The sequence below is a fragment of the Anabrus simplex genome, chromosome 5, assembly GCF_040414725.1.
Source record: "Anabrus simplex isolate iqAnaSimp1 chromosome 5, ASM4041472v1, whole genome shotgun sequence".
Lineage (NCBI taxonomy): Eukaryota > Metazoa > Arthropoda > Insecta > Orthoptera > Tettigoniidae > Anabrus > Anabrus simplex.
This window is the reverse complement of record NC_090269.1, coordinates 279,898,776-279,924,633: the sequence shown is the minus strand read 5'-3', so window position 1 is coordinate 279,924,633 and position 25,858 is coordinate 279,898,776. Positions and strand designations below refer to the sequence as shown.

The window sequence follows — 25,858 nt, the reverse complement described above, 5'->3', positions numbered from 1 at the left end:
GATGCCTTCAGGAGATAATGGGTTTGATTATCACTGTTGGCAGCCCTAAAGATGGTTTTCCATGGTTTCCCATTTTCACACCAGGCAAATGCTGGGACTACCTTAATTACAGACACGGCCGGTACCTTTCTAATCCTAGCTGTTCCCCATCATTTTGTTGCTGAAAACGTTCTGACGTGTTAGTGCAATGAGGAAAAATGAAGGAACAAAACAAAGTCTACAAACTTTCTAATTCAATTCTAAATAATGAAAAATGACATTCTTCGACATCATTTGTATTTCACTGAGAATGCAGGTTATCGTCATAATTATCAACTTATAGCAGTAATTTGCAATAAGAGAACTGACCGTAATGGTTTTCAATTATTACGCGATGTAAAGAAAAGTGAAAAGAAACACCGTAAAAATTATGCTTATTATTTCCATCGTGTATATCGTGGTTGCAATATTTTGACGCCTCTGTGAGGTTTACACACAGAAATGTGTCCAAATTTAGTAACCGTACTTTATTATTTTGCTTTCACCCAATTTTTTCTTTTATGTTCGCCACATTTATAATTTTCCCCCTCCCCCTTGAAAAACGATGCATCGAGGTTTTACTATAATTTCTTATTACTAGCCTAAAATGACAAATGCCGTGCGCACTCTATTGACTGCCCTTAGGTGCACTCATCAACAGGTTAAAAGTAGTTTGTGTTAATTTTCTTTTTTGATCAGAATAAATTGCCCGTTTCTGTTTAAAAATTGAGCAGAGGTCATAATAACTTAATTTGTAATACAGAGTAGACACTACTTAGATCTCCTTAGAAATTTACCAATTAACAGTACTGCAAGGTACTTCATATTTTTTTCCCAAAATAAAGAAAAATGTATTTAAATGGTGGAAGTTTAAAACCATAAAATACAAGTAGTACAATATTGTGTCAGAACTTTATTATCTGATTATCTTTTTAAGAATTTTAATTAAGTAATTTGTATGTAAAGTTCCATTTTGCGATGGGACTTTATACTTTTGAGTAACTCACCTAACTGAGGTGACTGCAAAAGAAGTTGTGACTGGAATGCAGTCCCAGCAACAGTTTGCAGCCCACTCAACCGGGGATTCAGGATCTGAGTGGTTTGTAGGGGACTACTGGCATTGCTACTACTGCTGCCTGTAATCTGGATTCCACCAGTAACTTCCAAGGAACTTCCGGTTTGTATCTGCACTCCATTTGTTGCCACTTGCAGACCAGTAGTAAGCTGGTATTGCTGATATTGGAGATGTAACCCAGAGCCATGCTGAACCTAACCATAAAACAATATTAACTGAATCATTTATATTACCAAGGGAATTTCAGAAACAAAATGAAAAACAGTACATTTCATACAAGAATGTTGTTTGTTATGCTACTAAAAAAAAGTCTTTTACAAACACTAAGTTTTCAGAATTAATTGTATGGTATTTTTCAAAGCTAAGAGTATGTTACTTTTTCTAGTACATTTATATACACAAAAATATAATTGATACATATGCAACAGAATTTCTTCGTTAATGTAATTATTTTCTGGTCTTCATCAACTGATCTATTTTGTACATTAAAAGATCAATATTAATACAGCAGAAGCCCGCTATAACAAGTGCGGCATATAACAAGAACCCCGCTATAACGACAACTGGCAATTGTTACGCCCCGCTGAATCGTCCACCAAGGCTGGGACAGACAACACTGAGCTAACTATCTTTTCCAGCTTTGTCACAAAACAGGTGATGACAATAGGATAAAGCTTGACATTACTATTATTGCTCCCATCTGTAGCTAAAGAAAATGGTTCACGTTGCATGTAAACAATGAATTCACTTCTTGAATCCGTAGCCATTTCTTTCAAAATATGTGGTTTTCGTAAGACCACAACATTATTTTTTAGCATTTCTGAACCTGGAAACATTTTCCTAAACAGAGCACCAGTATGATCGGCAGCAGCTAACAGGATATTATGTTCAATTAAAAATGAAGTGAACAAGCAATCCGCTCTTCAAGGGAGGCTCCAGAAGAGGTAAAAAACTAATTTTTTGAAGCCCATCCTTAAATTTTGTATTGGAGACGTGTTTAACAGATTTAATGCGATTTACTAATTCTGTTCTACCTCTGTGAGAAACGTTTATATCAAACGAGCACATGGAACAGAATGCAAATGTTTCGCCTTTCTGTCATCGTATAAAACAAGGAAATTCAGCATAATATGCCTCCCTCAAAAATTGAAAATATTGTTTCTTAATTGAACTTATTACGAACACCACTACAAATAGTAAATCACTTACAAATTCGTCACACAATTCCACGAGTTTCAAAACAACCACCAATGTTACTCATAACCTCACATCCTCACACACAAAAAGGCCTTTCAACTGCTAAGAAGCATGACATAGTTACTGAAGTTGTATATAAATTCAAGCCTGCTACTTTTCACTGATTTATTTTCTTCAAAATCATAGCCTGCTACTTGTTTGGGAACATCTCAGTGAAGAGTGAATGAAGTAGCAGTTGAGGTAGAACAGGTGACAAAAGTACGGTGATAATTGATAATGTGATTACTGATACATTTACTGATCGAATTTAAGCTACTATCAAAAGTCAAACAAATCCAATTTGCACGCAGAAAGCGAAAACAAGTGCATATATACAAAATTCGTACAATAATGCTGTCCATCCATATACCCGTAAAACACACTCAAAATCCGTACATTTTACGGAAAACTGGAATACTTGGCAGGTATGAGAATGTTTTGAGCTGTCAGTGGAGATTTGGCTTGGAATGACATTAGTAGACAAATAAGCCTGAGAGGAGCTTTTAAAAGTAGGGAAGCCCATAAAGTGAAGGTAAGGTTGAAATTCAAGAGCACAAATTGGGGCAAATACCAGTTTATAGGAAGAAGAATTAGGAATTGGAACTCATTTCTCAAGGGAAGTGCTTGATAAATTTACAACTTCAGTGAAACCTTGTTAATTCGAAGTCGTTGGGACTAAAAAATCAGACTTCCAATTATGTGATTTTGAATTAAACCGCCAATTCAGAATTCAGAATTTTGCCGCTTTACAAAATATTCGAAGTCTGGTTACTGCATGCAGTTAACCTTGATTCACAGTTTAAACCTGACAAATGACATGGGAAAAAAAAGCTATATATATCCAAAATGCATCCAAGAAGGTGCATTTAGAGTATTCAAATAATGCACTTAGAAAACTCACTGACAGACATAACCTCTCGCAACAAAAGAAAGAAAGAAAGAAAGAAAGAAAGAAAGAAAGGAAAGAAAGAAAGAAAGAAAGAAAGAAAGAAAGAAAAAGAAAAAAGCATGATTCAAAGACGAGTAGAAATCTATGCTGGCTCCCATGTGCAAGTGCTTTACTCATTGAATTACTGTACTGTACTATATGCATTTTAGATGCCCTGTACTTGCACAGAAAGTACCCGATGTCCTGAAAACATCGTGGCTAATCGAACTTCCCTATGACAAGGCGAGAAAGTCTCTCGCTTCCTTCTGCATGACAACACAATACAGTCACTCTATCCTTGTACGATTTCCAGCCATGGCACTTCTCTCGTACTTAAGAAATGTAAACACTGCCACGTCACAAAGTGTTCTATAAGACCGTTAATGCAAGCAATCACCTTGATTCACAGTTTAAACCTTACAAATGCCATGGAAAAAACTATTTCTGAAATGTATCCAACAAGGTTCACTTACAATGTTCAAATAATGCACTTGGATAAATCACTGACAAACAAACTCACGCAAAGAAAAAATCACACAATTATTCAAAGACGAGGATAAACTGTGCTGGTTCCCCTGTGCAAATGCATTATTTTTTGGATTACTCCATTTTTTGCATTTGAGATGCCTTGTACATGCATAGAAAGTGCCTAACGCCCTTAAAACATTGTGGCTTATCGAACATCCCTATGATGAGGGGAGGAATTCTCTCGCTTCCGTGTGCATTGCAACACAGTACAATGACTCTCACTCTTATACAATTACCCGGATGGCACTTTCTCCTTTAATACACTAAGACCGTTTGGGCTCGGCAATAAAAGAAAGCAATGCAGTTTCATCGACAATGACAATATTGTTTGGTGCCTACAAATTGATTATATGAGCCATGCTTTTCGTTAACTGTCGGCATCACCGGTGTTCCCGGATTCTCTTTCTCTGCACACTGCCTGCTGAGTGATATTACGGCATTCCTTAAAACGTTGAATACAAAATAATTCCGATTTCACTCGAACTTAGCAATTATGAAGCTCATTGCAGACACACCAAAGGGTGCGAAAGTGCAGAAAGCTACCCCTGCACGTTCCAGAAGACGCGTTCTATCATGACACGGATAAATTTTGAATTTAAATTACTCTGTAACATACTATTGTTTTAAAATATAAAGGCAGTTTCGAATTAAAAGTCTGAATTTCGGTAATGGGGCCGACATTGTACTTCGAATTACGAATTATCCGTATTGCGAATTAAACAATTTAAGTAACATGCAAAACCGAATCTCACGTTTCCGGGAATGAGAGCTGCTTCGAATTAGGCGGGATTTTGAATTAACCGATTTCGAATTATCGGGTTCTACTGTATTTTTAAATCATTTAAGAAAAGACTAGGTAAACAAGGGAAGGTTGAGGGCAGTAGATCAGGGGAAGGACTGCAACCAGACGGATGGGACAAATGAAGAATATCACTAGTTTATATTTCTAACGTGACCTGAGGAAAACCGAGGATCGTCTGGGATGTCAGAGGTGTGACCAGAAGAGACAAAGCCAGTGGGGTCATGCTACTCAGAAATGAGTAACTTGATTAGTGACAAGGTATACAAATTAGAGGAAATCTACCACCTAGACGACAGTCCTAAATTAAAGACGAGAGGAGTCATTACTGCACCAATTATTATGTGAAAACATGACAATTTCCACTTCTGTGACCGGCACATACTTTGGATCATGACATCACGACTTATCTGTATTTCAAAGGAAGCAATTCAAGATACAAGTAAAAATGTACGTGCATGCCAGGGACTAAAGAGTACTTTGAATTAGACATTTTGAGTTAAGAGAGTTGGAATTAACGAGGTTTTACCGTAATAAAAAATGATTAGCACTGTACTGAAGAATGGATAGGTACTGAACGGCATAGATACAGTAGTAAAATATTTAAACATAGGTTCAGCCATTTATGTGTAGAAGTCTGCTTAGCAACAGACCACAGCATTTCATTATATTCTACAACTATACTGTAACTTAGTGGCCAAACAAAAGTACTGTTTTCAAAATTCTTCATACCTATATCTTATATACCATTAACAAGACCAGATGTATTGAAGGCAATCAATCAATCAATCAATCAATCAATCAATCAATCAATCAATCAATCAATCAATCAATCAATCAATCAATCAATCAACTTAGGACCCCTAACACCAGAACCATGACGAATATAAGATCAAGTGTGAGGACTCAGCCATTATAGCATGGTAGTTTGTGGTCCCGCCACTGCAAGCACTGAGAGCGACTATATCCAACACGTGCTCCGGTAGTTCCGGTAAGACGGGTATAGAAAAGTGCGGGAGACGTTACTGTGCGAGATATTTAAGTGAAAATTTTGATTTTTCTATGCATTCAGTACCTAAACTCTGTTCACTTCATGTTGTGTGAACTTCAAGCATGTATCTTATGTGGCTTGATTAATTTAATAGTTCAGCATGTCGTACTGTTTTACACCTGGCTCTAAGTCAGGCTATGGTAGAATAGTTGATGATATGCCATATTTTTCACCACGGAAGGATAGAAATTAATTTGACAAATGGGCCAAAGCTATTCCACGGAAGAATACTGAGTTAACGCGTAATAGCAGAATTTGTCATGTTCACATCCCTGATGATTTGATAGTAAACTCAGATAATTTTATAGTGAATGGTGAAAAAGGGGATATCTCTGGTGTGAGATAGAAGTTACGTCCAGGAGCAGTGCCTCACATTTTCCCTAATTTACCGCCAAATCTTTACGCAAGCTTTCGAAAGTCCCGTAACCGACAAATTGAGTTGGTATGTAGAGTATTGCCTTTAAACAGTTCACGGGCGTTTGTCTTAGTATACTGGGAGTTCTGTGCTATTTATCTGTAACCTGTGCTTTCCGCAACATGTGATGAAGGCCGTAGCTCTTATTCCCATGTATGATTTTTACCATTGTACACCGCCGTGGTGTTTTAATTGTAATCTCTCATTGTTTTTTGAAAGACAGTGTATATGCTTATCAGTTACGGAGTAATACGTTTCCTCTGGCATGATTCCTGAGACCAGCTGATCGGTACTGTGGAGCTTGCCCACTCGAGCGCTGCCTGGCGGGGCGCGCTTGAACTCGAGGAGTCCTCACACTTGTTCCTATATTCGTCATGCCAGAACCAACTAAATTACATTTCTTTGATAGAATGTTAGACGATTAAAAATTTAGTGTTGCCTCCTTTAATTACAGACGTCCATTATGGTTAGTTACCTGCAACGCTGGGATCTGGGCACCTGCAGATGGGACAGCAAAGTATTCTACCCTTGCAACATCTGTCTGTGTGGTACCCACTTGGACAGGTGCCTGCGATGCTGTCATCACCGAAATAGCCTCCTCTAATACAGCTTGGCTACCCCCAAACTGCTGAGCTTGCACCTGGAGTTTCAGATCCTCTCTATCTGCAGCAGTTGCTGAACAAAAAACATACATTGTATTCATTAGTTTAGATAAATATCCATTGAACTGTACCCAAACAGATACTGCATAGTTTACAAGGAGTAATTTTCAACTTCATCCCTTTTTCAAGTTACATACATACATACATACAAAATATGTTGCATTGGGAATTTATGACTGGATCATCTACCTCCGTTTAGAGACGACGTCTTAAGAAGAAGACCATATATTCTGATGTAAGAAAACTGCATCTGCATAATTGCAATATTAGCCAATGAAAGATTAATATTCCTCACTAAAGATAAAAGGATCATATAAACATCATCTTGGAATCCTGAACTATGCCAACATCTCTATCAAAGGAAAATAGTCCTATCAACCTTAGAAAATTAAGTAATTTTATCTAAAAGAAAAAATTAAAAATGTATTACTGGCTCCTCAGATGAAAACAAAGATACAAATAATCTGTATCCAATGAATTTTGGGACATTACATAAGTGGTTCAGATGAAAGCTAGTACGCAAGGAAAATATCACAGCCAAAAGTGGTTAAGATATTTTGGTCATGACAAAAAAAAAAAAGTCATAAAGACAAAACCTTATAAAAGCAAAGAAAGTGTTTGCGAACATAATTAGTGAAATGAATGATGAATACATCTTAAACACACAAACATTATAAAACATCAAGGCAAACAATTCTTAGAAACATGAGGTATGCACATCTGTATTTGTATAAAAATTAAAAATGCACAAAAATGTTCAAGCTCCACATTTTCTGTTTTAAAAACACACAAAGTAACGTGCACATCATCACTTGCATGTAAGAAATGTATCGAAAGTAGACTGATGCTTCTTTCATTCCAAATTACATACAAAGAGTATTGAATTTGGTAATTTAATTCATTATACAGTCATCCATGACATAACTTGACACACCTCACACTATGCTCATAGCTTCTACCACTTCTGAATGCATTTGTACTGCTGTGCAGGTCTCGCCAGTTTCTTTTTCATCCTTGGGTTCATGAATTTTGTCTCTCAGTCTGCCCTTCATAGGTGGCAACATTATCAACATATATGGCAAAATTTCCCTTCTATTCACCTGTCCCAAGCTGGCTACATTCATCTTCTGCATGATCAGTGCTTTCCATTATTTCCACTGAAACATCATCAGTGGTTGAATGACCGAAGCATGCTTTGCGGAAGCACATTCTAAGAAATGCATAGCATCGAAAATTGAGATTTTATGTGAAGTGGTTTCCAGGGGCACATTATCATCAGTACGAGCACCTCTTTATATTTCTGCTTCCATCGGTTGGTGATGGCCTGTTTTTTTTTTTTTGCTAGGGGCTTAACGTCGCACCAACACAGATAGGTCTTATGGCGACGATGGGATAGGAAAGGCCTAGGAGTTGGAAGGAAGCGGCCGTGGCCTTAAGGTACAGCCCCAGCATTTGCCTGGTGTGAAAATGGGAAACCAGGGAAAACCATCTTCAGGGCTGCCGATAGTGGGATTCGAACCTACTATCTCCCGGATGCAAGGTCACAGCCGCGCGCCTCTACACGCACGGCCAACTCGCCCGGTGGTGATGGCCTGTAAAGCTAGCGGGAAGAAACAATACACATACATACATTTCTCAAGGAAGACTTATCAATTGGGTGCGCAGCAGATCGGTCATTGAACAATAGACTTTCCCATTCTGGCATAAAGTGATGGCAAGAAGTTCTGAAAAATTTATGGCTTTGTCCAAGCATTGGTATTTGCTGTGTACTGGCATGGTATGGTATGTACATTCTAAAAACTGCGTGGATTCTTCCACTTCCCTATTATGAGCAGCGTCACTTTCTCAGAACCACTCTTGTTGCAGCATAATAGCTCCATTAGTCTCTCCTTACCGAGTTTAACACCCGTGAACACATACACTTTATCAAGCAAACAGTGAAAATAACCCCACTTCATCTCAATTAAAAACTTCAGATTTCCAGCAGTGTCATCTCTCTCCTAGTTTGAACAGTATCTTTATTGATACCAGCAGCCTCCCGACATATGGATTCGTACAAAAGATTTTCAAATGTTCATGCCATCCATTAGATGCCTTAAAGTTACATTAACATTTTAATGGTAGAATGTGAAGCCTAGACCCGAACCACTATTCCATCAATAGGAATATTGAATGACAAGCAGATTAGAGCAGATGTAGGATGCTGTAGTTAGGTAGAAATGAAAAGGTTAGCACAGGATAGGGTGGCATGGAGGGCTGCATCCAACCAGTCTATGGACTGATGACTCAAACACAGGAATACTGAAAGCCCAAGCTTGCTTAAAACATTTCACCAGAATATTATCTTACTCTGGAAGGAGTGCAACAGGCTTCGGCAGCCGGCACAATTCCTATCCTCGCCACTAGATGGGCGTCTTCATTCATTCATTCGTTCATTCATTCATTCATTCATTCGTTCATTCATACCATTCCTCACCCGGTCGAATGATAGGAAACAAGCTGAGGATTTTCATTATATAACTCTGGAAACTGGCTTTTACAAACAAGTTTCATTTGGCTGCTTCCCTCTGCCAGACAAGCATCATCAATCTTCTTTCAGTTGCTTACGTAAACAACATAGTTATTTCTGTTTGTAATGTCGCACTGACACAAGTAGGTCTTATGGCAACGATGGAAAAGAAAGAGGGCCAGGAGTGGAAAGGAAGTGACCGTGTTCGTAATTACAAAACAGATCCTGCATTTGCCTGGTGTGAAAATGAGATACCACGGAAATCTATCCTCAGAGATGCCGACAATGGGGTTCGAATCCACTACCTCCCGAATGCAACTTGATAGCTACGTGACTCAAAACACTCAGCCACTTGTTCTGTCAGTTGCTTACAATTGTGTTTAAGGTAATCATAGGTATTTCTAACATCTGAGTGATATGCACACATTTCATGTATACATTAGCATCCACTCTCTCAATAAATTTTTCATCATTTGTAAACTGTCTAGCATTCTTCTTCTCCATAACTGAATGTCCTGCAGAACACTATGTGCAAGACAGTAGACTTAATTTACATGCGTTGTTACTTTAATTCACTTACGAATGTAAAATTAAGCATCAACATGTCAACTAAGCTCTGTCGAGTGATCAAAAACACCACAAAGGCCGACTTGGGAGTGACATTCCCTGTAGCTGAATGCCGAGACACTACTGCGCTATGCAATGCGGGGCTGTGAAATTAAGTTCCCTACCAAATCAACCCACCATAACCTAGCCAGTTGTCACTGGCACATTGTGCGCACAATGTGGCCGGGAACGCTAATTTAAATTCCTTACAGCGGGAGTTACAAACATAATCAAGAGCTACATAAATCCACTATCCAGGTTTCTACAACATATATTTAATAAGACATGGACTGGGACTTTGGAATAAAGGCATAATAACCAGGGATGTCTTAACCAGTTTTTACTTTAAAGGTGTAGAGTTTCACAGAGATGCAGTCCATCTGCAGAATTCTAGGACAGATTTTCCCCTATAATGTACAGGTGATACCATCTGTTACACAATGGAAGAATAGTTTTGTGGCAACATTCAGCTGTGAGCACGTGTGGTTTAATCAGTTACAGCTATTTCGCGGTGAGTAGTAGGCTTGTCAATGAATTTTAATTCCTTGCATCGTTAAGAAGTAAGGATGGAAGAAAGAACAGTGTTCAAATTTAACTTTAAACTCTGTAAAGGAGCAACAAACATGTACAAGTTGATGAAAATCGCTTACAGTGATGACTAGAGGTTCAGACAGTGTTAGAATGGAGCAACATTTAAATAAAATTTAAAAAAGATTTGCTCAAAGACAATACCTCATTACAAGTTTGTCTGATAAAAACGTCGAATGAATTTGTGATCTCGTCGCTGACCATCATCCCACTTGTAGGACAATTATAGGAAAGGTACATGTCGAAAACAGTGGTTCACAAAATTCTCCACAGTGCTCTGAAGAAGGAAAACTGGGCATTATCCAATACAATTTTCCCTCTACTTTTATCAGACATCAGACAATTTATTATTCACAGTCCACAACTTTACAGCTATACAAAACCGACCAACAAAATCCGAGATGCCACCTCCTAGTCAAAACGACTAAAAAAGCAACATCAACTAGCAAGTGGGCCATTACACATCGCTCCACAATAAGACCTAAGATAGAATATTTGTGTTTTTTCACATGTGTGACTGGTGCCCTTTTTGTGACCTTTTTTACTATGAAATTGATGTAGAACAACAGAAGGATTGGACTGTGAATTTACTGAAGTATTTTAAGACAAGAGCAACATTTTAACAGAGAAGTGAATTGCTATTTTAGTTAGTAATATGATCAGCTGAAGATGATCCATACAGATCAAAACAACTGTGATGTATTTTTAGAACTTTTTAAATTTATTTGTACTTCCTACAATGATAGGCTGCTTAAATCTGACAAAGTATACCATAACATTTGAATATTGAATGTCTGTGTAACCATGAAGAGTTTTCTGGAGTTAATCCTTCTGGTACCACAGAGGCGATTTCTAACAATTTGGGCGGAGCCTTTAATGGCCAAGACAGCTAAATCATAGTACAAATTCTTGGGAATGCTGACACTTTTGAAGAACTCAACTAATTACCGAGCTCGATAGCTGCAGTCGCTTAAGTGCGGCCAGTATCCAGTATTCGGGAGATAGTGGGTTCGAGCCCCACTGTCGGCAGCTCTGAAGATGGTTTTCCATGGTTTCCCCATTTTCTCACCAGGCAAATGCTGGGGCTGTACCTTAACTAAGCCCACGGCCGCTTCCTTCCCATTCCTAGGCCTTTCCTGTCCCATCGTCGCCATAAGACATATCTGTGTCGATGCAATGTAAAACAAATAGAAAGAAAAAACTCAACTAAGAATTTTGACATCGTTCCTCTTGCTCCAATGAAAAGTCCTACAACTCTTATACAGGAGATGATGTATGATTCTTTGAAGTACTGTAGCTGATGGTTGGTTCATAGATGGCTCGCTTCTCTGAGTCTTTGACTTGAGCCGACCTCACATCTAATGGTGGAGTCCAGAATATATGCAAAGTGTTTTTCGGGGTCAATAGCGATTATATCTATTCTCTAGTTGCTTCTACCACCAGCAACACGACACCTCTTCCTTGGGAGAATGCTGCTCCAATTCTGGATCTTATTCTGTTGTGCCTAAAATTCCTAAGCAACCCCCTCCGTGGACATGAACTAAGAACATGAGCTAGAGTTTCAGGTTCACTGCAGTGGACTCCATCCCGGCTACGTCCAGGGAGGGCCCGTACAGGAATCACGTTGTATTGCACTTTCAACGCATCTTTCCACTCTGATCCGGAGAGTCCATTTAGGGTATCGATCCATCAGTTATCTGGTGTGTATTCCTGATAGAGGATTGCTCCCTTACCAAGAGTTCTCAATGCACACTGTTTGCTATACTCATTTTCCCTTTGCATTTCTTAGGTCAAGTCTCTCAACGCACAGTTTCCTCTCTTCTACCAGATTGCGCAATGATATTAAGTATTCATTACCAGCCTTCTCTAGCAAGTGAAAGATGTTAAGATGTTGAAGTGGTGCCTCCCATTCTGCTTTCTACAGCCCAAGCCCCTTCATTTTCCTTGCAGTTTACAGAGAGCTGCCTGGAGTGTCTGCAGGTAACTGATGAATTTCTTCAATTGTGCTTCTGATGATCTTGTCGACATGAATTAAGAAGGACTGCTGAATTTTAATGGTATTAGCATTCCACAGGGGGTATGTAAGAGTGGGCCATATGAACTGATTTACAACCAATAACTTTTGCTCTGCTTTTAACAAAAGACTCTTTGCTAAATTGTCGAGATTGCATTTTAGGTCATTTATAACCTTTTAGTGATCAAAGATAATTTTGTCGTGAAAGCCGACTCCAAAATATTGAATATTTTTGTCCGGTTTTAAGGTGTTGAAGAGTAAAAATGTTCTCTTCAATTACGAAAGGGCAGTAAGAAAGTCTTCCCTTTACAAAATAATTATAGCCACTGATTTTGATGGACTTAGCCGATTTCTGTAAATGCCTTGCTGGCCATGCCAATGAGTACTGCGACGTGTTCTTGGCTACTGACAGTTATAATGGCGTCATCTGCAAACCCTAAGCAAGTTAGTTTCTGAAATCATGGAATAAGCTGATAACCATACTCTGAGGAGAGGAGAGTTCATCCAATATGAAGTATGTAGCTAAGTTGTTTAGAGCTGGTGACAGTGACGCTCCTTGCATAACTCCTCGTCTAAGTTGGATCGATGCAGACCGTTCCCCATTTGCTTCTCTAACAGTCGAGTTACCTGTTTGCAACTGAACTATTATTTGCTTTAGTTGGTAATTCTCGATGGTCTATTGTTTTCTCAATATGGAGATGGCCTAACACATCAAACGCCTAAGTGATGTCGAGAAATATTGTTACATCATCTTAATTTTGCAGTTCATAATATGCTGTCCAGAATTGTTACATTCATTTATGTCCAAAGACAAGAAGAGAAACCTTGCATATTTCTGTGGAAACTGACGTAGCTTCGCAATCTTAAGTCCAGTATTCTCTCCAAAATTCTTCTTAGTATCGAGCAAATTCTTATTGGTTTCCAGTTTCCAATGTGTTTCACTGCCAGCTTTGTGGATCAATATGGTTCTAGCCTTATGAAGTCGTGGAGGAAGATAGCTAGTTAACGATATACGAGTAAAAAATCAGTGCTAAGATTGACAAAACAGTTTCACTTTCAACTGCTCTCGTTAGTACTCGATTAGGACCAGGCGCTGTATCAATCTCAACTGACTTCATTGACAGTATAACATCCTGCTGGCTGACTGAAGGGATGTATTGATCATTCGTCAATTGTTCACTGCTGCTAGTAATGTGCTCGTTATAATCACTCCAAACGTTGGTGTCTTCCTGCGAAAACGTTGCCGAAAATGAGTCATGTAATTTGTCTTTAATTATTTTACATTGTTTATTGGTCCCATTTTGTAAAATGGTACATACAATTTTCAATCCCTACTTGTAGAAGTCAAATTGTCCTTTCTAGCACCGCCTCCCCCCACCAAAACCTTTTGGATGATCTAGTAGGATTGCTGGAATGTTTGTAATTTATGTTGTTTTCTGAAATTAATCCTCCCTTTTGAGCTTGTAGATGGATATTTAGGTCTGGGTAAAAGTGTGATAGATTGTGCTAGGAAATCGGTAGGGGCTTCTACTTTCCGACCAAGTAAGTCGATTTCAAGATTCTCCATGAATGTATTCCGCCATTTCCCCAATTCATTGTTGAGAGTAGTAATTTGGTTGATGTCACTTTGAATCTTAACTGGCAAATCATTAACTTCACTATCATCACTTAATGGTGTAGCTGGAAGGGAGGAATTGTTAGCTGTCACATGTAGGGCAACGTTCTCCCTATGCTGAGATGATAAGCCTTACTAATGTGGATGTTAACTGATCAGAATTGTTTACTGCAAATATGGCATGGAGTGGTTGGCTTTACACTCTGAGCTGGTGAAATCTTGGGAAGTTGCTTGAGAATTTTCAAGTGTCACAATATCTTTGACACAAATATCACTTGCCATACGTGCTTTCAAATAACATCAAACAGTATTAATAACAGTGGGAGGACAATATCTATCTGACTCGCACTAAAGTTGAGACAGTAGCACCTTTGGATCCACCAAATATTATAAAGCGTTTGCATCACGTCAGCTGTGTTTAATAGACGTACTTATGGTAAATACCTCCGTCAGCAAATATATAGACAAATGCAACTTTCCTGGTGACCAGCACACTCAACGTAAGAATAATCACAAAAGGCACGATTTTTTCGCATTAACGATAAACGCGACAAAAAATAATTTGAAGCGATTTTGCGATATCTTCACGAATCATATGTTCCTGGTTAAGAATATATGGATATTATATTCGCGAATTAAAGCAAATTAAAGCGATAAGGCCATTTTAAAGCGAAATTCAATTATATCACGATATTACAGCGAAATCTGTAGTGAATAACGAACTTGACATTTTGTTCCAAGATTATGTATGAAAAGAAAATGAAGAGCGAACAAAGATTAATCAACAGGAAAGAAATTTATCATTAATGTTCTGGAAAATCTCTGTAAGACATGGCATCAAAGAAAAGGGGTTGGCTCCAGGCTTTTTGCCAAACGAAATGTTTGGAATGTTGTTCTTTTGGTGGCTGGTAATCCCTCCCCAGCCTGTCTCCTCACGGCATTGTGCAATCCTGGAATACCTAATGACGTCTACAAGCAGCACAATTGACTGGAGTATTTCGGCTTCGTGGTCAGGTAAAATTAAGAAAGCGACTGATCACAGACAGTAGCGAAGATGGGTCGCTCGACAAGTGTTACGGTGCACAGCAGAGCTAAACAGTTTGCGAGTGAAGGTTTATACGTTTCGGAAAGCAATATTTTAATGTGTAAATTTTGTAATGTTCGTATCGAGTGGGAGGAAAAAGACACTGTCTCAAAACATTTTTTTTTAAACAAGGAACATTCAGAACGTAAATTTAGCACGCCAACAGTGAAACAGCAGGCCACAATAGAACTCTCATTAGATATGCAGAAGATAGCTATAGTAAAAAAATAGAATTTATTCACAATATAACAGCCATGCTACTCAAAACCAGCATCCCGCTGGAGAGGGTAGATGACCTTGCAGACCGGAAATGGCTTCAGAAGTATGTACCAGGTATGTCCAGTCTATCAATTAAACCTCCACAATCAACGATCAGTGATAGTAATGAAACTTTTAATGATTAATTTTAAAATTTCATTAAAGCGAAACGGCAATATCTACTTCGCGAAATAACGCAAAAATTAGTATCCTTCTCGCGAAATCGTTCAAAATTTAAAGCGAAATAATCATGCCTCTAATAATCACTAACTAAAAGGGGCGGGGGAAGAAAATGTACATAAATGTACACGATCTTCAACAGTGGGAAGCAAGAAGGTGCTTAAAACATCAATGTAGGCCTGTGCTGTGATAGTGCCATGCAAAACAACAACGGGTGCAAGCCCCCTCCAAGAAAAGCACGACCACACCATAACACCACCGCCTCCGAATTTTACTTTTGGTACTACACACGCTGGCAGATGACGTTCACCGGGCATTCGCCATACCCACACCCTGCCATCGGATCGCCACATTGTGTACCGTGATTCGTACCTCCATACGACGTTTTTCCACTGTTCAGTCGCCCAATGTTTACACTTCTTACATTAAGCGAGGCATCGTTTGGCATTGACCTGCGTGATGTGTGGCTTATGGGCAGCTGCTCGAACATGAAATCCAAGTTGGAATGGATCCTGATGCAGTTTGGAATTCCTGTGTGATGGTCTGGATAGATGCCTGCCTATTACACTTAACGACCCTCATCAAATGTCGGCGGTCTCTATCAGCCAACAGACGAGGCCGGCCTGTACGCTTTCATGCTGTACGTGTCCCTCCAAGTTTTCACTTCACTATCACATCAGAAACAGTGGACCTAGGGATGTTTACGAGTGTGGAAATCTCGCGTACAGACTTCTGACACAAGTGACACCCATCACCTGACCATGTTCGAAATCCGCGAGTTCTGCGGAGCGCCCCGTTCTGCTCTCTCTTGATGCTGAACAACTACTAAGGTCGCTGCTATGGAGTTCTTGGCAGTAGGTGGCAGCACAATGCACCTAAGATGAAAAACGTATGTTTTTGGGGATGTCTGGATACTTTTGTTCACATAGTATATGTTGGCCATGAGGGAAACACGTGTCAAGGACATACAGTAAAAATGTGCAGCAACCCTAATCCATGAAATTAATTAATTACACCCGTTAAAGTAACATGAAAAGTCAGCAAACAACACCAACATGACTGGAAAATCAGGTGGAATCTTTGGAACGAGTCTCAAAGAAATCAGTCATAATTCTATGTTACGACAGTGTGAACCTACGCCAGGCAACATTAAAGACGACAATTTCCCAACTGTTAAATGGTGAACGAAGACAAAACAAGCTATTGAAACATTGTGGTTAACACATCTATCATGGTCGAGGAAGAGAATAAAAAGTTTAATAAATATAGGATTACCAAACTTCTCATAGGGAGACCGCAGATAGTTTTTGTGAATTATTGTGGAAAATGTTATTTTTTTATAATTGGTAAGGGAAGATGTAAGTCTGGCGGAGATAAGCTTATAAATAATGATAAGCTTTATGTAGCACGGTCAATCACACCTGTGAACATCTGGTTAGAAAGGAGTTGGGAAGATTCCACAAGCTGAATTAGTTGAGTTCTTGATATGAAACAAGGAGGTTTAGCTGTTACATGTGTATAGATTAATTTATGATAGCATGTGTTGCCTCAAGCCAAGGGTAAAATCTGTGTATATACAAGGTAATATTCAAGAGTAGAAGGCACCCTGCAATTATGAAGGTTAAATTGAAGGTTGCTGGCACAAGATGAAGTCAAGATAATGCAATGCCGAAACAACTACAATTTACAGGTCTGCCTAATTTAAATATTATGTTTTGTAGTTAGAGATGTAAATGCTTGTCCCTTTAAATTAATTAGTAAATCAAAACATTGCGCTGCATAAGTGGCGTGTGTAATCAAGTATATTGCGATGATGAGGAAGTGTCTTATCGTCATTCTACTGTGGAGGGGAATTGTCTATTATTTATGTCAGCGTGCAAGACATTAAAATGTGTTTAAACTTCTTTTTAAAAATGTAAAAGTGAAGTTAAATATTGCAATGAAATAATGTTCGGACCAGTAAAAGTTACAATAATGAATGATAAAATAACCGTTATGAGTGTGAAGAAGTCAAATAATAATAATAATAATAATAATAATAATAATAATAATAATAATCATCTCTCTTTTTAATGAGAATGAGAAGCTATTTTGCAACAAACTTAGGACACCTGAGACTGCTAACATGCAGAATAGCAATGGGATACCAACTGCAGAGAGCATAAGAGAATACTGGTCAACTATATGGGATGCATCCATAAAACATAATGAAGAGGCACACTGGCTTAGAACTATCAAGAAGAAAGCTGAGAATATTGAAAGCATGACCCAAGCAGATTTCACATTAGAGGAGGTTGTAACAGCGATTGGCAATTCACATAATTGGAAGACCTCAGGAATAGACCGCATACACAATTACTACTATAAGAAATTTACCAGTGTTCACAGATTACTCACCTAGCACATACAAATTTTCATCAGTAAACCAGATGCCTTCCCACACTTTCTCACTACAGGAATCACATACCTAAAATCTAAAAATAACAACATGGCAAATCCTGCTAACTACCGACCTATCACATGCCTACTAACTTTATACTAAATTATAACATCACTTGTAGCAAACAGAATCCAGAATCATTGCAAGACCAATGACATCATCGCTGAGGAACAAAAGGGCTGATAACGGTTCACAAAAGGCTGTAAAGAACAATTAATAATTGATAGTATAATCATGGAAAGAGTATACCATAACAACCGAAATTTGCACACTTGTTTCATAGATTACAGAAAGGCATTTGACTCAGTGCCACATTCCTGGCTTGTTGAGGTCCTTAGAATATATACAGTTGATCTTAAAATAGTGACATTCCTAGCAACTACCATGCAGACTTGAAAAACTACTATTAACCTCCACAATGGAGAAGAATGTGTGGTAACTGACCTCATACCAATTAAAAGAGGCATTTTCCAAGGGGATTACCTCAGTCCGCTATGGTTTTGTCTTGCTCTGAACCCACTATCAGAGTTACTGAGTTCAACAACATGTGGATTCACTATCAGAAATAAGCAAAGAACAATCTACAAAATTTCACATCTACTGTATATGGATGATCTGAAACTGTATGCTGCATCACAAAGACAACTTGAACACCTTGTCTCAATTACCCACAATTTCTCCACAGACATCTGCATGAAATTTGGACTCGATAAATGTGTTACTCAGACAATTAGGAGGGACTCTTTCTCGGCACAGGGCATCCACTCTGAAGCAACGGATATCTCACCACTGACAACAAATGAAACATATCGATATCTTGGATATAACCAATCAGCAAGGATTCAACACAAGGACACAAAACAGGCATTGAGAATGACATATATTGAACGAGTAAGGCGAATCGTGCGTTCTAAGCTCGCAGGAAAAAGCATCGTTAAGGCCATCAACACATTTGCTATACCTGTTCTTACATACTCATCTGGAGTCAAAGTGGACTACAACTGAGTTGAAGGATCTTCAAACGAAAGTGAATGTGATACTGACAAAGCACAACATGCATCATCCAAAATCAGCCTTAGAAAGACTCACTCTGCCTCGTTCTGATGGTGGTCGTGGACTAATAGACCTTGAGAAATTACACAGTGAACAAATTACGTCATTAAAGTGCTACTTCAAACATAAATCAGAAACCTCTGCCCTACATACCGCAATGGTTGTAGCAGATGACGGTTTTACACCCCTCAATCTGAACACCATGGCTTCACTTGCAATGTCATTCTCCACAAATGAGGAAAAGATAATTCTGTGAAAAAGAAACCTCTTCATGGATGTTATCCAAATGAGTTAAATCAGCCATATATCGACAAACAAGCGCCGCATGCGTGGCTGACACACACTGATATATACCCAGAATCAGAGGGCTTCGTGTTTGCCATACAAGATCAAATCATTGCCACAAGGAACTACAGAAAGCATATACTGCATGATCCGTCTGTCTATTCAGATCTGTCCCGACAATGTAATACATCTCCAGAAACCATTCAGCACATAACCTCAGGTAGTCAATTAATGGCAAACACTGACTACAAGTACAGACATGATCAAATTGCAAAAATCATTCACCAGAAATTAGCCCGAAAAAATAACCTAATCCACTGTACCACAGCATATCGGAAGTACAAATCCCAATCAGTCTTGGAAAGCAAAAATTACAAAATTTACTGGGATAGAAGTATCATTACTGATAAAAATATTACGTGCAATAGACCAGATATAACTTTTGTAGATAAAAACAAGAAAATCTGCTACATAATATATATAGCATGCCCTAATACTCACAACCTCCAATCAACACATACACAGAAGATTTCCAAATACACAGATCTGGCCACAGAGATAAAAACCATGTGGAAACTAAACAATGTTATCATAATTCCAGTAGTGATTGGATGTAATGGTATTATACCAAAGACAATACACAGGAGCACTGAAGCCCTTAATCACCCTCTCACAGAGAATAACAAAAAGCAGCAATCCTGTCCACTTGCCATGAGGAAGTTTATTGGCACGAACCATTCACCACCATATACAGAGGAATAATGAAAATCAACCACTAATAATTTTAACCATTTATGTATAGTAAATATCTCATAAATATCTGTCAAATTTATTGGTTAACAATGTAAGTATATGCCGATATGTATGAAGCATATGTGCGTATGTACTAAATAGTGCTTCTTCCATGTACATTGTACCGAAGAAGGTCATAAACCCAATTATAAAATTGTGAATTATATAATAATGATAATAATAATAATAATAGTAATAATAATAATAATAATAATAATAATAATAATAATAATAATAATCACGTCAGGATAAAATTTGATATGATAAATTATGTGTTCAGCAGTTATAAGCGAGATTTGCGGTTTATATCGAAATCCAGTGAAGGAAATTATGAAGTTGGCATTTTTGTGACACTTAAATTTTGTGACACCGTGTAATTGTGATACAGAAAATCACGGTATGCTATTTTGCTTCTGAGGTCAGGAAAAATTGCGAGAAGTTAATTGTGAGATCATTATGAAGTGGTTTGGTCATAGGATTGCTTGTACATAAAAGTTTCAAGCAAGAAGAAAATGGATTGTAATGGAAATGAAATATTGTGAGAATAGTTAGGAAGATGTTAAAGGCAGAGTGAGCCTGTATTTTATGAGTGAGCAGGATGCCGAAGTCCTGTATTTTGATGGATAGGAATTTTTGTGACATGGTGTGTAAGTTGAGGTGTAATATGTCTGAGATTAGCTGTATACGATGAATGATGTCCTGTAACAATCCAAAATGGTTAATGAATTTAAAGGTTGTCAAATCCAAGTGAGCGCGTTGTAATGCCTATTTTTAGTACAAGTTGATGTTTCCCCTATGATTATTATTTTATGTAAGACCGTAGGTAACAGCAATTAAGTCTAAGTGACGGTCCTATTTGATACCAGCAAAGTGCATTTTGTGATAGCCAACCCCACTAACGAAACACATTCTGACACAGGGTCAAGATAATACTTGATTATTGTAAATTGAATTATTCTGCTAGTTTTATTTCGCACTAACACAGATAGCTCTTATGGCGGCGATGGGATAGGAAAGGCCTAGGAATGGGAAAAAAGGGGCTGTGGCCTAAATTAAGGTACAGCCCCAGCATTTGTCTGGTATGAAAATGGGAAACCACGGAAAACCATCTTCAGGGTTCAAACCCACTATCTCCCGGATGCAAGCTGACAGCTGCGCGCTCCTAACCGCACGGCCAACTCGTCCGGTAAAAAATTTAATTCTATTCTGTATCTTTACGGGATGAAATTATCGGTGACTAGAAACAATGCAGGTGTGAAAAACGAATTATATTACAATGATAGTTTAGCTTGAGTAGATTGATGAACAGTTACATCACTGGACAGTTTATGGTGATGCCTGTTTGGCATGTTAACATGAAAGGAGAGTTGGAGCCTCACACTTGAGTTATGGCATGGATATCGTGATGGTAGTGATTATTGTTTTCCGTGATATTGCATAATATTAAACGAGTTGAGTTGATTTTATTTTGTGAACACTGCATGTGTTGAGACTGTAGTGAGGAATATATTAAACTATTCGGACATGTTGTTTAATTTCGATTTCACACTTCATTGTAGGAATAGACAGTAATATTTCCCGGTTCGAGTTCATTTCTGTAGCGAATTTCACTTCATGTGTTAGAATTTCAACCAGGATCAGAGTTAAATATCCGGACATTGTGTTAAAAGTTTCGATTTTGCCTGGCTGTATGAACGTTGTACAGATACCATAACGTTGACTCAACGATATTTAGGATGCCGCATGCATTATATAACTAAAAGATGAGTAGACACAGTAACGTTGGCTCAATGACAGGATTAGGGCCTCATCTGTATATAGTCAAGTCATAGGTTACGCATTTTTGCGAATCGACTTGAACGATGTTAGTGTTTGCAGTAGTGAATACGAATGCGAGAGGTATTAGCAGGTACTATTTAGGGCACGTTTCGGCATAATTCTTACTAGCCAGAAGGTGCTCCCATAATAGCGTTGCATCACCTAGTGGCATGAATGTAAGGGTTTTCCTACATGGAAACCTAGCTAATGGAGACTGATCCTTACTGCTTAGCTGCTTGTGTTCAAGTTCGATGAACTTTTGTTTTGTTTATTTACTTTTAAGATTTATCGTTCGGGTGTCCGGCATATTATGATAGTGCCAAGTGTTGACACTTAGTTGATTTATGTAGGAATTACATTACGAATGCAGTTTTAATTCGTCAGCTGTAAATATATTTTATTTTCATTTTTCGTTATTCACATTATGTATTCTCACTGAATTAGAAATTGGTATTACAATGTGCAAAAGTGGTAAAGCTGCAGGTTTGGACAATATCTGCACTGAGCAAATAAAGCACTTCGGTTCTGGAAAAAAGTTGTGGCTCGTGGAATTATTCAACAAATGCCTAGCATTATCCAACATCCCAAAGATTTGGTGGAAGGCACGGGTGATTGCAATCCTAAAACTAGGCAAAAACCCTGAAGATCCAAAAAGTTATAGACCAGTATCTCTTCTATGCCACTTGTATAAAATCATGGAACGAATGATTTTGAATCGCCTTGCTGAAGTTATTGACCCACTTCTTATTCCACAGCAGTCAGGATTTAGACCTGGAAGAAATTGCACCTCCCAGATTTTGCATCTAACTCAGCACATTGAAGATGGCTTTGAGTTTTAAAAAGTCACAGGAGTCTCATTTGTTGATCTCACAGCAGTGTTTGACATGGTAAACCATAGACTCCAGTTAAAAAGAATTTCACAGTCTTACTGAAGATCTTGAGTTAACACGACTGGTAGTTACACTTCTTCATAACCGCGCCGATTCCTTGTTGAATTTCAGGGCCGGCGAAGTCGTTGGCGAACTCAATAGAATGGCTTACCTCAAGGAAGTGTACTGGCGCCTTTGTTATTTAATATATACACAAATGATCAGCCACAGCCTCAAGACACCAAGAGTTTTACCTATGCTGATGACCTTGCTCTCGCTGTCCAGTCAGATAGTTTTGAAGCGATAAAATGCACCCTGAAAGCTGCCCTAGAAGAACTCGGCAACTACTATGATCAAAACCAACCTGTGCCAAACCCGAGCAAAACCCAAGTTTGTGCATTTCATTCACGACATCTACAAGCCAACAGGAAACTCGTGACATGCAATGGAGCTACACTAGACCACTGCTTCCATCCCAAATACTTGAGCGTCACTCTCGATCACAGTGTCACCTTCAAGGTGCACTGAAATGAAAAATGAAATGGTGTATGGCTTTTAGTGCCGGGAGTGTCCGAGGACAAGTTCAGCTCGCCAGATGCAAGTCTTTTGATTTGACACCTGTAGGCGACCTGCGTGTCGTGATGAGGATGAAATGGTGATGAAGACGGCACATACACCCAGCCCCAGTGCCAGCGAAATTAACCAATTAAGGTTAAAATTCTCGACCCTGCCGGGAATCGAACGTGGGACCCCTGTGACCAAAGGCCAGCATGCTAACCATTTAGCCATGGAGCCGGACTTCAAGGTGCACTGTATGAATGTAAAACAAAAGGTCTCTTCCAGGAACATACTACTTAGAAAACTTGGTGGATCTACTTGGGGCACACACCCACAAACTGTTGGAACTACTGCACTAGCCTTATGTTACTCTGGCAGTGAATATGCCTGTCCAGTGTGGTACAAATCTGCCCACTCAAAACAGACTGATGTGGCACTCAATGAAAGCTGTAGAATAATTACTGGTGTCCTGAAGCCAACTCCTCTCGAGAAAATCAATTACCTTGCCGGTATTGCTCCTTGTGATGTCAGGAGAGAGGTCGCTGCTAATAACGAAAGGCTTAAAACAAATTTAATGCCTTCACATGCACTCTTTGGATACCAACCTGCCCAATGAAGACTGAAGTCCAGGAAAGCCTTTTTACCATCATCAGAACACCTGGAAGGATCATCGGACAAAGTCAAGATTACCAAATGGAAACAAAAGACCCCTGGCCTTTTGAAATGGATGGAACCACGGGAAGTGTTGCCTCCTGGACGGGTTGACATGGAGGTCCTTAAAAAGACTTAGATCTGGACTGGGTAGAACCAGAGCGAATCTACAAAAATGGAACTTTCCCATTGATACCGGCTTTTGTGACTGTGGTGAATTTCAGACAACCGAACACCTGCTATGCTGCCCCGTGTCCATCAAACTGCACAATGGAAGACTTGGTGCTGGCCAATCCAAATGCCCTTGAAGTGTCCACATTTTGGGCAAAATTGGTGTGACATCTGTAAGACATATACTGTTATAGACCTTTTACTTGTATATATTTGTGTATATAGTTTGTTCCTTTTAAATGTTGTATTATTCTAATGTACTTCTGATTCGAATAAAATATTATTTATGCGAGAAGTTGATCTACCGATCACTTGTGGTTTAGTTTAATGGGACAGGTGTAGATAGATTTGTAATGGTAGTCGTAGTTATAGAATAAAGAAAGATTTATTTGTATTATATTGTGGACTTGTAATTTAACGAACTTAATGATGTAATTGTTTTAAAACCTGAAAGCTGGTTTGGTAAGAATATTTTCAAGTGATTTATCACTTTTCTCTATCTTCAGTGTTTGGCATTTCTTCTTAATGCATAATGAATTAATGTCTTCCTGCATTTCGCAGTTTTGTTTCTTCAGGACGATATAACGTAAGTTTCCCTCGGATGAAGTGTTGTGTTTCCTTCTGACCATCTCTTTGGGGTGATGCATGTTTCAGGATCGGGATTCCTCTGTAAATTATGGGTGTCACAAGATAGCGATACATGGCAGAATTTTATTTTTGAATGTGATAATTGCTGTAAACTTGTAATGAACAACATGCTTGCTAGTAATATTTCAAAACCTATCCAAAGCAACTGATAGTAGATTTGGTTCGATTAAGGATCCGTTTGGGGGATGTTCCAATTTCCGACAGGATAGAAGACTGGTGGATAACGTAAATTAAATGTAAATCTGGAATTCTATTTGTTGAAGGTAAGTTTTTCTACAGATCGTGTGGATTACCTCTCAGTTATTGTTTGGATAAATTGTGCCCGATTTTCAGGTTTTATTCTAGTTTTCAGGGTTTTTGCTGTTCACGAATTTTACACTATATTTTCATTCTTTGAAAGACAATAATAAATAATTTCAGTAAAACTTCACCACTCACGTTATGCACTGTGACTGCATTATAATATGTTGTGAAAACTAAGTGATTTCCTTGCCAATCTAATTAATGAATTATCATGATTTACAATGAATAAATATTATTGTAAGAACATTTTTGGTCCTCATTTAAAATAGTTACGCTCTCTTCTGAACCCTATCGTTTCATCGATGTAGTGACAGAAAAAAAACTCTTAACGACCCCAAGATCCAAGAGTACGATACTGCTCTACTGAAGCAGCCGAGGCATATGACCAACAATGGAACGTTAACTTAAGGGTTCAGGAAACTGCATCATGCACCTGTGTGATTATGTGAGGGCAATGATATTTTTATCAAGTAATAAATTAAAACTCACCAGAATTGTCTCCGAAAGGCTCCTAAAATACGTAGAAAAGTCACTAGTCACTATCTTTGAAATTCTGTCAATTATTAGAAAAGACTCAAAATCTAGCGACTAGCCTCTAGAACTGACCAGACTGATGCGAACGAACAACACAGCACACGAGAACGGTAGACTGACAATCGATATACAGGTTTCAATAAACATTGCACATTTGCGCGTATTTCTCG

The 25,858-nt window shown here is 38.5% G+C and overlaps 1 protein-coding gene across 6 annotated transcripts in view; it reads right to left on the bottom strand.

The window, feature by feature from the left end:
• Positions 1-25,858, bottom strand: part of LOC136873986 (ankyrin repeat domain-containing protein 17) — a 918,230-nt gene that overhangs the window by 365,260 nt on the left and 527,112 nt on the right. For all 6 annotated transcript variants that reach the window (XM_067147404.2, XM_067147402.2, XM_068227616.1 and 3 more), the window contains 2 exons: positions 6,526-6,725; positions 1,026-1,287 (listed from right to left, as the gene is read on the bottom strand). In XM_067147404.2, the coding sequence (XP_067003505.2) occupies positions 1,026-1,287; positions 6,526-6,725 (462 nt within the window). The remainder of the gene's footprint in view (positions 1-1,025; positions 1,288-6,525; positions 6,726-25,858) is intronic.